This window comes from Anolis sagrei, chromosome 1, assembly GCF_037176765.1.
Source record: "Anolis sagrei isolate rAnoSag1 chromosome 1, rAnoSag1.mat, whole genome shotgun sequence".
Classification (NCBI taxonomy): Eukaryota; Metazoa; Chordata; class Lepidosauria; order Squamata; family Dactyloidae; genus Anolis; species Anolis sagrei.
The window spans coordinates 5,961,614-5,976,951 of record NC_090021.1 but is presented as its reverse complement, the minus strand read 5'-3'; the positions used below and the strand labels follow the sequence as shown (position 1 = coordinate 5,976,951).

The 15,338-nt window shown below is 46.4% G+C and overlaps 1 protein-coding gene across 2 annotated transcripts in view; it reads right to left on the bottom strand.

Annotated features, from left to right (window-relative positions):
* EPHX2 (epoxide hydrolase 2) overlaps positions 1-15,338 on the bottom strand; it is a 109,247-nt gene that overhangs the window by 17,692 nt on the left and 76,217 nt on the right. For both annotated transcript variants that reach the window (XM_067462580.1, XM_067462574.1), the window contains exons 14-16: positions 13,767-13,815; positions 6,618-6,720; positions 3,494-3,563 (exon numbers count right to left, since the gene is read on the bottom strand). In XM_067462580.1, the coding sequence (XP_067318681.1) occupies positions 3,494-3,563; positions 6,618-6,720; positions 13,767-13,815 (222 nt within the window). The remainder of the gene's footprint in view (positions 1-3,493; positions 3,564-6,617; positions 6,721-13,766; positions 13,816-15,338) is intronic.

Sequence of the window (15,338 nt, the reverse complement as noted above, 5' to 3'; positions counted from 1 at the left end):
TAATAGAGTAAAATAATGGAAATGTAATAATACAGTAATAATAGAGTAAAATAATAAATGTAATAGTAATAATAATAATAATAATAATAATAAATAGATTAAAATAATAAATGTAATAATAACAATAGAATAAAATAATACATGTAATAAAACTGTAATAAAACCGCTGTTGAAAAAACCATCACTGGACCCCACTCAATTCGTCAACTATCGGCCAGTTTCCAATCTCCCCTTTTTGGGCAAAGTCATGGAACGTGTGGTGGCCTCCCAACTCCAGGCATTCTTGGTAGACACGGATTATCTGGACCCGGCACAGTCTGGCTTTAGACCGGGGCATGGTACCGAGACAGCCTTGGTCGCCTTAGTGGATGATCTGCGTCGGGAGCTCGACAGGGGGAGTGTGTCCCTGTTGGTGCTGCTGGACCTCTCAGCGGCCTTCGATACCGTCGACCACGGTATCCTTCTGAGACGCCTCACGGGGATGGGTCTTGGAGGGACTGTTTTGCAGTGGCTCCGCTCATTCCTCGAGGGTCGGTCTCAGAAGGTGTTACTGGGAGACTCCTGTTCAACCCCACAACCTTTGTCTTGTGGGGTTCCTCAGGGTTCAATACTGTCTCCCATGTTGATTAACATATACATGAAGCCGCTGGGAGAGATCATCCGGAGTTTCGGAGTGCGATGTCATCTGTATGCGGATGATGTCCAACTCTGCCACTCCTTTCCATCTGCTACTAAGGAGGCTGTCGAGGTCCTGAACCGGTGCTTGGCCGCTGTGACGGTCTGGATGGGGGCGAACAAATTGAAACTGAATCCAGACAAGACAGAGGTACTCCTGGTCAGTCGCAGGGCCGAACAGGGCATAGGGTTACAGCCAGTGTTGGATGGGGTCACACTCCCCCTGAAGACGCAGGTTCGCAGTTTGGGTGTGATCCTGGACTCATCGCTGAGCCTGGAGCCCCAGGTTTCGGCGGTGACCAGGGGAGCATTTCCACAGTTAAAACTTGTGCGCCAACTGTGCCCGTACCTTGGGAAGTCTGACTTGGCCACGGTAGTCCACGCTCTGGTTACATTCCGTCTAGACTACTGCAACGCTCTCTACATGGGGTTGCCTTTGAAGACGGCTCGGAAGCTCCAGCTAGTCCAACGCTCGGCAGCCATGATACTAACAGGAGCGGAGCGCAGGGAGCATACAACTCCTCTGCTGCACCAGCTCCACTGGCTGCCGATTTGCTACTGGGCTCAATTCAAAGTGCTGGCGTTGGCCTATAAAGCCCTAAACGGTTCTGGCCCAAGTTACCTATCCGAACGTATCTCGGCCTATCAGCCCGCCAGGACCCTAAGATCTTCTGGGGAGGCCCTGCTCTCTATCCCGCCTGCTTCACAGGTGCGGTTGGCGGGGACGAGAGACAGGGCCTTTTCTGTGGTGGCCCCCCGGCTGTGGATCGCCCTTCCTATGGAGGTAAGATCAGCCCCCTCGCTAATGGTGTTCCGAAGAAGATTAAAAACTTGGATGTTTGAACGGGCATTTGGTTAAACAATGCAATGAATGTGATGATTACAGGAATGGAAATATGGACGACGGATTGGATCACGACTCTAGTTATGAGATGCATTGTGTTGTCTATTGTTGTGTCAATATTGTATATTATGCTTTTATGGTTTTAAATTGTATATCGTTGTCTGATTCTTATCCTTGTTGTAAACCGCGTTGAGTCGCCTGTTGGGCTGAGAAACTGCGGTATACAAGTAAAGTAAAGTAAATAAATAAATAAATGTAACAATAACAATAATAAAGTAAAATAATAATGTAATAATAGAGTAAAATGATAAACTATACTCCCCAGGGACGTTCTCATAGAATCATAGAATCATAGAATCAAAGAGTTGGAAGAGACCTCATGGGCCATCCAGTCCAACCCCCTGCCAAGAAGCAGGAATATTGCATTCAAATCACCCCTGACAGATGGCCATCCAGCCTCTGCTTAAAAGCTTCCAAAGAAGGAGCCTCCACCACACTCCGGGGCAGAGAGTTCCACTGCTGAACGGCTCTCACAGTCAGGAAGTTCTTCCTAATGTTCAGATGGAATCTCCTCTCTTGTAGTTTGAAGCCATTGTTCCGCGTCCTAGTCTCCAAGGAAGCAGAAAACAAGCTTGCTCCCTCCTCCTCCCTGTGGCTTCCTCTCACATATTTATACATGGCTATCATATCTCCTCTCAGCCTTCTCTTCTTCAGGCTAAACATGCCCAGTTCCCTAAGCCGCTCCTCATAGGGCTTGTTCTCCAGACCCTTGATCATTTTAGTCGCCCTCCTCTGGACACATTCCAGCTTGTCAATATCTCTCTTGAATTGTGGTGCCCAGAATTGGACACAATATTCCAGGTGTGGTCTAACCAAGGCAGAATAGAGGGGTAGCATTACTTCTCTAGATCTAGACACTATGCTCCTATTGATGCAGGCCAACATCCCATTGGCTTTTTTTGCTGCCACATCACATTGTTGGCTCATGTTTAACTTGTTGTCCACGAGGACTCCAAGATCTTTTTCACACGTACTACTCTCGAGCCAGGCATTGTCCCCCATTCTGTATCTTTGCATTTCATTTTTTCTGCCAAAGTGGAGTATCTTGCATTTGTCACTGTTGAACTTCATTTTGTTAGTTTTGGCCCATCTCTCTAATCTGTCAAGATCGTTTTGAATTCTGCTCTTGTCCTCTGGAGTATTGGCTATCCCTCCCAATTTGGTGTCATCTGCAAACTTGATGATCCTGCCTTTTAGCTCTTCATCTAAGTCATTAATAAAGATGTTGAACAGGACCGGGCCCAGGACGGAACCCTGCGGCACTCCGCTCGTCACTTCTTTCCAAGATGAAGAGGAAGCATTAGTGAGCACTCTCTGTGTTCGTCCACTTAACCAATTCCAGATCCACCTCACCGTAGTTTTGCCTAGCCCACATTGGACTAGTTTCCTTGCCAGAAGGTCATGGGGGACCTTGTCGAAGGCCTTACTGAAATCCAGGTACGCTACATGGGAAACTACACTTTGAACAGGGATCTCCTGGTCATTCTCTGCATCAATATCCTTGACCAAAACATTGTCATCCTGAAACTCATTGACACCACTCCCCACATCCAAAGCACCCTGATCCTGAAACACAGTCACAGGCTGAGCTCCAACACTTGAGTGCTAACCACAATTATAAAACATATTTAAAAACAATTCAATTAAAATATGAAGAAACATTTTATTAAAATCACAGCGGTTTAAAATCAGTGCCTGGGACAGACCATTGACAGGAGGGATGTCACAGAGAGAGAGCTCCAGAAGTGAGGGGCCACCACTGAGAAGGCCCTGTTTCTTGTCCCCTCCAGTCGCGTTTGCAATGGTGCTGGGATCAAGGACAAGGCCTCTCCAGATGATCTTAAACTTTGTGATGGTTTGTAGTGGGAGATCTGTTTGGACAAGTAATCTTTCAAAAAGGTCACCAGCTTGTACCTTTCTGTCGTAGGCAGAGCCAAGCCAGCGCCAATTTGCCTCCATGTTCCGGTACCAGTTGAGTGGTCCCCTGAAAAGGGAAAGGAGAGATAAACAGATGCAGCACGGCTGAGCATCAGGCAACTGCATCCATTACACCACCCTCCCCACAACACTCTCTTAATCCTCAGGCAATCAGTAAATGCTCATTTGTATAAGGATATATGGCATCTATAGCAGAGCAGGGAGTGCAGAGTAGTCAGTGCTATATGGTAGGAAGAAGGAGGAAGAATAAGTCGGATGCCCAGGTAAGGTTAAAAAAGGCAGGTAATACATTTCAAATAAAAGAGGAGAGAAAGAAAATTACCAATTTTTTCTCAAAGAGTTTCTAAAGGTGACTTTCATGAATGCATATATGGGCAAACTTGGTCTGTCCCGGTGTTTTGGACTCCAACTCCCACAATTCCTAACAGAAGCTCTGCCTGTCATTGAACATCGAGAAAACCAAAGTGCTCTTCCAGGAGTCACCAGACAATGCCAGAAATACAGCTTAATGGTATAACATTAGAAAATGTTGACCATTTCCGCTCCCTTGGCAGCCACCTCTTCCCAAAAGTCAGCATTGACAATGAAATATAACACCGCCTGAGCTCTGCGAGTGCAGCAATTTTCTGAATGAAGCAGAGAGTGTTTGAGGAACGGGACATCCATAGGGAGACCAAGATATTTGTTTATAAAGCTACTGTCCTCCAAGGAAGGGAAGGCTGAGCGAAGGAAGAGAGATGCTTTTGAGCTGTGGTGTTGGAGGAAAGTTCTGAGAGTGCCTTGGACTGCGAGAAGATCCAACCAGTCCATCCTCCAGGAAATAAAGCCCGGCTGCTCACTGGAGGGAAGGATAGTAGAGGCCAAGATGAAGTCCTTTGGCCATATCATGAGAAGAAAGGAAAGCCTAGAGAAGACAATGATGCTGGGGAAAGTGGAAGGTAAAAGGAAGAGGGGCCGACCAAGGACAAGATGGATGGATGGCATCCTTGAAGTGACTGGCTTGACCTTGAAGGAACTGGGGGTGGTGACGGCCGACAGGGAGCTCTGGCGTGGGATGGTTCATGAAGTCACGAAGAGTCGGAGACGACTGAATGAATGAACAACACTGTCCTCCAAACCCTGCTATACGCCTGCGAAATGTGGACTGTCTACAGATGTCATCCATAACACCTGGACGCATCAGTGCTGCCTCTGAAAAATCCTGCAAATTTCTTGGGAAGACAGGCGGACAAATGTCAACGTGCTGGAAGAAACAAAGACCACCAGCATTGAAGCGATGCTCCTTCTGCCATCAACTCCACTGGACAGAATGCCATGCTGTGCGAATGCTCAAAGATCACCATCTCCCAAGCAGTTGCTCTACTTCCAACTCAAGAATAGGAAACGTAGTGTTGGTGGTCAGGAAAAGATATTTGAAGATGGGCTTAAAATCTGTGGCATAGACACCGAGAACTGGGAAGACCCAACCCTTGAGTGCTCTAACTGGAGGTCAGCTGTGACCAGCAGTGCTGCAGAATTCAAAGAGGCATGAATGGAGGGTGAAAGGGAGAAATGTGCCAAGAGGAATAAGGAGCATAAAGCCAACCCTGACCATCTGGAAACCGATGTCCTCACTGCAGGAGAACATGCAGGTCAAGAACAGGTTCGCAGTTTGGGTGTGATCCTGGACTCATTGTTGAGCCTGGAACCCCAGGTTTCAGCGGTGACCAGGGGAGCATTCGCACAGTTAAAACTCGTGCGCCAACTGCGCCCGTACCTTGGGAAGTCTGACTTGGCCACGGTAGTCCACGCTCTGGTTACATTCCGTTTAGACTACTGCAACGCTCTCTACGTGGGTTTGCCTTTGAAGAGGCCCGGAAGCTCCAATTAGTCCAACGCTCGGCAGCCATGATACTAACTGGAGCGGAGCGCAGGGAGCATACAACTCCTCTGCTGCACCAGCTCCACTGGCTGCCGATCTGCTACCGGGCTCAATTCAAAGTGCTGGCGCTGGCCTTTAAAACCCTAAATGGTTCTGGCCCAACTTACCTATCCGAACGTATCTCAGCCTATCAGCCCACCAGGACCCTAAGATCTTCGGGGGGGGGGGGCTGCTCTCTATCCCGCCTGCTTCACAGGTGCGGCTGGCGGGGACGAGAGACAGGGCCTTTTCTGTGGTGGCCCCGCGGCTATGGAACGCCCTCCCCATGGAGGTAAGATCAGCCCCCTCATTGATGGTTTTCCGGAAAAGACTAAAAACCTGGATGTTCGAGCAGGCGTTCGGTTAACTCAGTGCAATAAGTGTAATGATTGAAGGACTGGCAATTTGGACGACGAAACTGGATCGCGATTTTAGTCAAGAGATGAATTGGATTGTTTATTGATATATGTATTGTGGATCGTGTTTTTATGCTTTTAAACTGTATACTGTTGTTTGTTATACGTTGTTGTAAACCGCGTTGAGTCGTCGGCTAGGCTGAGAAACGGCGGTATACAAGTATAGCAAATAATAAATAAGAACGGGGCCCCACAGTCACCTATGGACCCACCACCAAGACACTGCACTTGGAGGACCATCATCCTCGAGCTATGAGGGATCACGTAAGTAAGTAAGTAAGTAAGTAAGTAAGTATATGCCTGGTATAAGCCGTATTGAGGGAGAGAAGCCATGTGATGCTCCATTTCCAAACAAAAGCGAAACAAGGCACTAAAGACAATTTGGAAGAAGGGGAAAGTGACCTCTCCATGCAGACAGGAAGCAGAATACCTTGAGGTGCAAAGATCTAAGAATAGAGGTGAAAACAAGAGAGCAGGCCAGCACAAGAGAGGTCTCTCTGTCCTAATTGCTTTACATTGCAACTCCTGAGTCTTTCTCGCTTCTGGGAATTTCATCACTGAATCTTAGGACATTATCTCATGCGGCTCCTTGCTCAGTTTTGAAGCTGCCTAGCCACAAATGGAAGTACTTATTTACCATCATTGTGTTTGTAATTGCAAAAGTATTATTTCTTAGAACATGAGTTTAAATGAAGTGAAATATTGTTTGTAGTTTAAACTGCAGTTTGATCACCAACACAGAAAGAATAACTTCTAATCCCCCAACCCCAAATCCATTTCTTACCTTAATCCAGATTTTTTAAACTGTTGGATGAAGTACTGGAGGACAGGCTCTGGGAGGAGAGAACTTGGAGGAGGGTCTTTGGGAACTCCCACCAGCAGACCCCCTGCAAAATGGAAAGGGGTCATTTCACCAAAGCCATTCGGCAAAAAGAATTCGTTCCAGTATGAATGAATGAATTGTACCAGCCATAGACCATGCCATCAAATAATATACAAGCTTTAAAAGTACAATAAGCACTTTCCAATATACACATTGAAACTTATTCTATATACTGAGCCTTTAAAATTACAGTAGCAGTCACATAATAATAATAATAATAATAATAATAATCATCATCATCATCATCATCATCATCACCACTATAGGCTCTGTTTGTTTGTGCAAAGACTCTGGCACAAGCCAGTAAAGGTGGCCCCAATGGTGATTGGCACACTGGGTGCAGTGCCTAAAGACATTGGCCTGCACTTAAACACAATCGATGCTGACAAAATTACCATCTGTCAGCTGCAAAAGGCCACCCTACTGGGATCTGCACACATTATTTGCCGATACATCACACAGTCCTAGACACTTGGGAAGGGTCTGATATATGATCCAGTACAACAACCAGCAGAGTGGTCTTGTTTACTGTGTACTCATCTTGTTGTATTTCAAATAATAAAAAAACCTTTAATTATAACAGTAACAATGTCTGATTTGTATCATTCCAAACAATCTTTGCCTAGCTTCAAAATGGCGATGACTCTTGCTTTCCTCCAGATTTTGGGGATCTGACAGGATGCCGTGCAGTTGTTCATCAGCTCCAGCAGCCAGTGCCTTGCTTGTGGGCCAAAGTTGCCTCTGGAGTGAGAGAATCAGCCGTCTACGAAGACGTTGCCCAAGGGACGCCCGGATGTCTTACAATCCTGTGAGGAGGCTTCTCTCATGTCCCCCAGCAAAGACTGTAATGACCCAAAAAGCTACAGACCAATCTCCCTGTTGTACCACCTCTACAAAGTTTCTCCAGAACTTATTTTGCATAGAATTACGGAAAAACTAGACCCATGTCTGATCCCACAGCCATCTGGCTTCAGGAAAGGCAAAAGCTGCACATCGCAAGTGTTGAACCTGACTCAGCACATAGAAGATGGCTTTGAAAGGCAGCAGATCACAGGAGCTGTCTTCATAGACCTGTCAGTGGCTTATGATACTGTCGACCACCGCCTCCTCCTGAGAAAAATGTATAATATCACAAAGGACAACCACCTCACCCCCCTCATAGGAAACCTGCTACAAAACAGGAGCTTTTTTGTTGAGTTCCAGGGCCAGAGAAGCAGATGGCGGAAACAGAAGAATGACCTGCCTCAGGGGAGCGTGCTTGCTCCATCCATGTTCCACATTTACACAAATGACCAGCCACTGCCAGAAGGGACATAGAGCTTCATCTATGCTGATGATCGTGCCATTACTGCTCAAGCAGGGAGCTTTGAGATGGTAGAACAGAAGCTCTCTGAAGCTCTAGGTGCTCTCACTGCCTACTACAGGGAAAACCAGCTGATTCCTAATCCATCTAAAACACAGACATGCGCCTTTCACCTTAAGAACAGACAAGCATCCCGAGCTCTGAGGATTACCTGGGAAGGAATCCCACTGGAGTATTGCAGCACACCAAATACCTGAGAGTCACTCTGGACCGTGCTCTGACCTACAAGAAGCACTGCCTGAACATCAAGCAAAAAGTGGGTGCTAGAAACAATATCATATATGAAAGCTGACTGACACAACCTGGGGATCACAACCAGACACAGTGAAGACATCTGCCCTTGCGCTGTGCTACTCTGCTGCTGAGTATGCATGCCCAGTGTGGAACACATCTCACCACACTAAAACAGTGGATGTGGCTCTTAATGAGACATGCTGCATTATCACTGCGCCCTACACCACTAGATAAATTACACTGTCTAGCCGGGATTGCACCACCTGACATCCGCCGGGAAGTAGGAGCCAATAGTGAAAAGGACCAAGGCAGAGACATCTCCTGCTCATCCCTTGTTTGGGTATCAGCCAGCACGTCAACAACTTAAATCAAGACATAGTTTTCTAAGATCTACAGAGACACTCGCTGGAACATCCCAGCAAGGGAGAGTCCAAAAGTGGCAGGCTCAAACCCAGAACCTCAACCAATGGCTGATACCAAATGAGAGACTCCCCCCTGGGCACACAGAAAACTAGGCAACTTGGAAGGCGCTGAACAGACTGCGCTCTGGCACCACGAGATGCAGAGCCAACCTTCGGAAATGGGGCCACAAAGTGGAATCCACGACATGCGAGTGTGGAGAAGAGCAAACCACTGACCACCTGCTGCAATGCAACCTGAGCCCTGCCACATGCACCATGGAGGACCTTCTTGCGGCAACACCAGAGGCACTCCAAGTGACCAGATACAGGTCAAAGGACATTTAATCAACTACCAAGCTTGTAAATCCTGTGCTTTGTCTGTTTGTTTGTCTGTTTGTTTTGTTAAAAATGTAATACAAATGTCTGGTTGCTGATGACACGATAAATAAATAAATCTTCCCAAACTGTTTCCATTTCCATTTCTAGCCTCCGCTGTGGACTTTACTAATTTAGCTGGGATTTTTTTTTTTTGGCTGCAACTGCATATGTGGCAAGCTTTAATGTTAGACTTTTGTAATAATATAATCAAGGTGGCCAATTGAAACATTCACACTTGCTTCCAACAGACAAGAGTTCTTTTTCCTACCCTGGACTTTCCACAGATATATAAAGCCAATTTTCCTAGTTTCCAACAGACCTCACAATCTCTGAGGATGCCTGCCATAGATGCAGGCAAAACATCAGGAGAAAATGCTTCTAGAACATGGCCATACAGCCCAAAAAACCTACAACAACCCAGTGATTCCGGCCATGAAAGGCTCTGACAATACAGAACAGAGTTTTGTTTGTCGGGAATGCTGAATGACCAACTAGAAAGAAAGAAAAAGGAAGATCATAACAATAGCTGATAACAACCGCAAGAACGTTCTATGCTTGGAGATTGAAGGAACTAGTTATATCTCAATTCAAAAAGAATGGCTAGGTGAAGATCAGTGAATTAACTTATTATTATTGACAAGCTGAAATGTGTCCAGAGGAGGGCGACTAAAATGATCAAAGGTCTGGAGAACAAGCCCTATGAGGAGCGGCTTAAGGAGCTGGGAATGTTTAGCCTGAAGAAGAGAAGGCTGAGAGGAGATATGATAGCCATGTCTAAATATGTGAGAGGAAGCCACAGGGAGGAGGGAGCAAGCTTGTTTTCTGCTTCCTTGGAGACTAGGATGCAATGGAACAATGGCTTCAAACTACAAGAGAGGAGATTCCATCTGAACACGAGGAAGAACTTCCTGACTCTGAGAGCCGTTCAGCAGTGGAACTCTCTGCCCCGGAGTGTGGTGGAGGCTCCTCCTTTGGAGGCTTTTAAACAGAGACTGGATGGCCATCTGTCAGGGGTGCTTTGAATGCAATATTCCTGCTTCTTGGCAGAATGGGGTTGGACTGGATGGCCCACGAGGTCTCTTCCAACTCTATGATTCTATAGTTTTCATTATTATTATTATTATTATTAATATCGTGCTTTATCTCTCAAAGCGGCTTAACGTAAAAGCTTCAGCATACCATTTAAAATATAAAATATGCAACAATTAAAACAGAATTAAATGTAAACAGTACCAAAAACTCACAGTTAAATTCCAGTTTAAATCAATAAATACAGATTCAAGCTAAAAACCACAGTAGCCCCTGACTTAATCTTAGATGTGGTCTATCTATTTGCATCTGTTTGCAAACTGTCGCTTGGGTGTGAGACACACACTGTTCCCCTCTCCCTGAATAATTCTGAAATCGCGCTGCATTAATGCGAAGGAAGGTGCAGAGAGCGAAGGGAGAAGGGCATTGTGAGAAGTGTGTGGAAGCAATCTTTGTGGCTCTTCAAACGAGGAAAGGATAGCACTGCACTTTTGAATGCCAAATGCATAATGTCCTCGTGGAACTGCCTCCTTAGTGGGATTAGATCGGCCCCTTCCCTCCTGTCATTTCACAAACAAGAGAAAACTTGCCTTTGGGAGTCAGCATTTGGCCCAGCATCATTATCTGTGCAATACAGTTTGAATTGGCTTTGGATTGGGGAATATGATTATCTGATTATCTGGCTTTTGATCTATGCACAGTAGTCGTCTAATGCTTACATATGTTGAAGTGCAGCTAAAATGGATCTCCAACAGACCTCACAGCCTCTGAGGCTGCCTGCCAAAGATTCAGGCGAAATGCCAGGAGAGAATGCTTCTGGAACATGGCCACACAGCCTAGAAAACGCACAACAGCCATGATGTGGCCATGAAAGCATTCAACAATACATTTACACATATTGTTTTCATAGAATCATAGAATCCAAGAGTTAGAAGAGACCTCCTGGGCCATCCAGTCCAACCCCAATCTGCCAAGAAGCAGGAATATTGCATTCAAATCACCCCTGACAAACGGCCATCCAGCCTCTATTTAAAAGCTTCCAAAGAAGAACCCTCCACCACACTCCAGGACAGAGAGTTCCACTGCTGAACGGTTCTCACAGTCAGGAAGTTCTTCCTCATGTTCAGATGGAATCTCCTCTCTTGTAGTTTGAAGCCATTGTTCCATTGCGTCCTAGTCTCCAGGGAAGCAGAAAACAAGCTTGCTCCCTCCTCCCTGTGGCTTCCTCTCACATATTTATACATGGCTATCATATCTCCTCTCAGCCTTCTCTTCTTCAGGCTAAGCATGCCCAGCTCCTTAAGCCACTCCTCATAGGGCTTGTTCTCCAGATCCTTGATCATTTTAGTCGCCCTCCTCTGGACACATTCCAGCTTGTCAATATCTCTCTTGAATTGTGGTGCCCAGAATTGGACACAATATTCCAGGTGTGGTCTAACCAAGGCGGAATAGAGTATGGGTAGCATGACTTCCCTGGATCTAGGCACTATGCTCCTATTGATGCAGGCCAAAATCCCATTGGCTTTTTTTGCCGCCACATCACATTGTTGGCTCATGTTTAACTTGTTGTCCACGAGGACTCCAAGATGTTTTTCACACGTACTGCTCTCGAGCCAGGCCTCATTGTCCCCCATTCTATATCTTTGGTAGAATAGAGCATGGGTAGCATGACTTCATGCTGGGGAAAGTGGAAGGCAAAAGGAAGAGGGGCCAACCAAGGGCAAGATGGATGGATGGCATCCTTGAAGTGACTGGACTGAACCTTGAAGGAGCTGGGGGTGGTGACGGCCGACAGGGAGCTCTGGCGTAGGCTGGTCCATGAGGTCACGAAGAGTCGGAGATGACTGAACGAATGAACAACAACAACAAAACATGACTTCCCTGGATCTAGACACTATGCTTCTATTGATGCAGGCCAAAAGCTGGGGCTAACAACAGGAGCTCGCCCTGCTCCCCGGATTTGAACCACCGATCTTTCGGTCAGCAAGTTCAGCAGCTCAGCGGTTTAACTCACTGCGCCACCGGGGGCTCCGACACTCATAAAATACTTCCTAATACTCAAGCGGAATTACTTTAATTGCAATTTGAACCCATCTGTTCTTTGTTCTAGTCTCCAAAGCAGCGGAAAACCACTTCGTTCGGACATTTAAACATGGCTGTCATGTCCATTTTCGATCTTTGGAGATTGCAATGAGAAAGGATGTCAGACTGAGGCCTTTCTCAGCTGGTTTTCTCCCACTCCAGGGACTAGGACACCATGTTCTAGTGGGCTAGGCAAAACTACAGTGAGGTGGATCTGTAATTGGATAAATGGATGAACCCAGAGGGTAATTCTCCCCAATGCTTCCTCTTCATCTTGGCAAGAAGTGACAAGTGGAGTGCCACAAGCACGGTTCCATCCTCGGCCCGGTCCTGCTCAACATCTTTATTAATGACTTAGATGAAGGGCTAGAAGGCATGATCATCAAGTTTGCAGACGACACCAAATTGGGAGGGAGAGCCAATAGTCCAGAGGACAGGAGCAGGATTCAAAACGATCTTGACAGATTAGAGAGATCGGCCAAGACTAACAAAATGAAGTTCAACAGGGACAAATGCAAGATACTCCACTTTGGCAGGAAAAACGAAATACAAAGATACAGAATGGGGGACAATGCCTGGCTCGAGAGCAGTACGTGTGAAAAAGATCTTGGAGTCCTCATGGACAACAAGTTAAACATGAGCCAATAATGTGATGTGGCAGCAAAAAAAGCCAATGGGATTTTGGCCTCATCAATAGGAGCATAGTGTCTAGATCTAAGGAAGTAATGCTCTATTCTGCTTTGGTTAGACCACATCTGGAATATTGTGTCCAATTCTGGGCACCACAATTCAAGAGAGATATTGACAAGCTGGAATGTGTCCAGAGGAGGGCGACTAAAATGATCAAAGAGAGAACAAGCCCTATGAGGAGCGGCTTAAGGAGCTGGACATGTTTAGCCTGAAGAAGAGAAGGCTAAGAGGAGATATGATGTTGTTGTTGTTCATTCGTTCAGTCGTCTCCGACTCTTCGTGACCTCGTGGACCAGCCCACGCCAGAGCTCCCTGTCGGCCGTCACCACCCCCAGCTCCTTCAAGGTCAGTCCAGTCACTTCAAGGATGCCATCCATCCATCTTGCCCTAGGTCGGCCCCTCTTCCTTTTGCCTTCCACTTTCCCCAGCATAATTGTTTTCTCTAGGCTTTGCTGTCTCCTCATGATGTGGCCAAAGTACTTCAACTTTGTCTCTAGTATCCTTCCTTCCAGTGAGCAGCCGGGAAGCCACAGGGAGGAGGGAGCAAGCTTGTTTTCTGTTTCCTTGGAGACTAGGACGCAATGGAACAATGGCTTCAAACTATAAGAAAGGAGATTCCATCTGAACATGAGGAAGAACTTCCTGACTGTGAGAGCCGTTCAGCAGTGGAACTCTCTGCCCCAGAGTGTGATGGAGGCTCCTTCTTTGGAAGCTTTTAAACAGGGGCTGGATGGCCATCTGTCAGGGGTGATTTGAATGCAATATTCCTGCTTCTTGGCAGGGGGTTGGACTGGATGACCCATGAGGTCTCTTCCAACTCTTTGATTCTATGATTCTATGTGCAATGGCGCTCCTCCTTTCACCGTCTCGTACCTTGTTCCCGTACTTTGAGGAAGTTAATGGAACCTCCCTTTATCCGGTCCTGTGAGGAGAGTGTTGGAGAGAGAGGCAGAAGGAATACCAGTTATGATATAAATATATATATATATATTGTGACATACACATTTGGAAAATTAAAATCTGAAGGTTCAGGGTCGTGGAGGTAAGGGGGAAAGCCCATGAATAGAGAGGAAGGAGTAGAAAAAAAAACAAAGAATGAACTACAGATTAGCACAGGAGCCCAGAAAAGGGAGGGCCCTTTCTACAAATATATTTCTGTTCTACATATGAATGAAGCAAGACATCTGTGAAAGGCTGAAATCGGCAAATTTTGGAGAGTTTGGAATTTAGTACATATTTTCAGTTTAGGGATGCTCAGTTTGGATTAAGACTCTACATGCATCTCTCTTGATTATATTCTTATGGCAAAGTTACTAAAATTTGGCGATGATGACGACAAAGAAGAGGAGGAGGAGGAGGAGGGAAAAGAAGGGAAAGAGGGGGAAGAGGAGAAGAAGAAGAGGAAGAGAAGAAAGTAGGAGGAGGAGGAAGGAGAAGGGGAGGGAGAGGAAGAAGGAGAAGAAGATGAGGAGGGAGAGGGAGAAGAAGGAGGAGAAGAAGAGGAGAAAGAGAAGGAAGATAAGAAGAAGAGGAAGAGGGAGAAGAGGAGGAGAAGAGAAAGAGGAAGAAGATAAGAAGAAGAGGATGAGGAAGAGGAGGAGGAGGGGAGGAAAGGAGGAGGAGGAGGAGGAGAAAAGAAAGAGGAGGAAGATGAGAAGAAGTAGAAGAAGAGGAGGAGGAGGAGGAGGAGGAGGAGAGGAGGAGGAGGGAGAAGAGGATGGAGAGGGAGAAGGAAAAGAAGAGGAGGAAAAGGAGAAGAGGGAGAACAAGAACTGGAGAATGAAGAGGAGGAAGAAGAGGAGGAAAGAGAAGAGGAGGAAGAGGGAGAAGAGGATGGAGAGAATGAAGAGGGAAAAGGAGAAAAAGAAGAAGAGGAGAAAGCAGAAGAAGGAGGAGGAGAAGAAGAGGAGGAGGAGGTAGGAGAAGAGGGAAAAGGAGAAGGAGATTAGGAGGAAAAGGAGAAAGAAGAAAGAGAAGAGGAGGAAGGATAAGAGGATGGAGAGGGAGAAGAAGGGGAAGAGAATTAGAAGGGAGAAGAGGATGAAGCGGAAGAAGGAGAAGATGAGGAGGAGAAGGAGGAGGAGGAGAAGGAGGAGGAGGAGAAGGAGGAGGAGAGGAGAAAGAGAAGGAAGATGAGAAGAAGGAGAAGAAGAGGAGGTGGAGGGAGGAAAGGATGGAGAGGGAGAAGGAGAAGAGTGAGAAGAAGAGGAGGAAAAGGAGAAGAGGGAGAAGGAGAAGAAGGAGAGGAGAATGAAGAGGAGGAAAGAGAAGAGGAGGAAGAGGGAGAAGAGGATGGAGAGGAAGAAGAGGGAGAAGGAGAAAAGAAGAAAGAGACGAAGAAGAAGAGGAAGAAGGAAAAGAAGGGGAAGGAGAAGGAGAAAGAGAGGAGGAGGAAGAGGAGAAAGACGAAGGAGAAGAGGAGGAGGGATAAGAGGATGGAGAGGG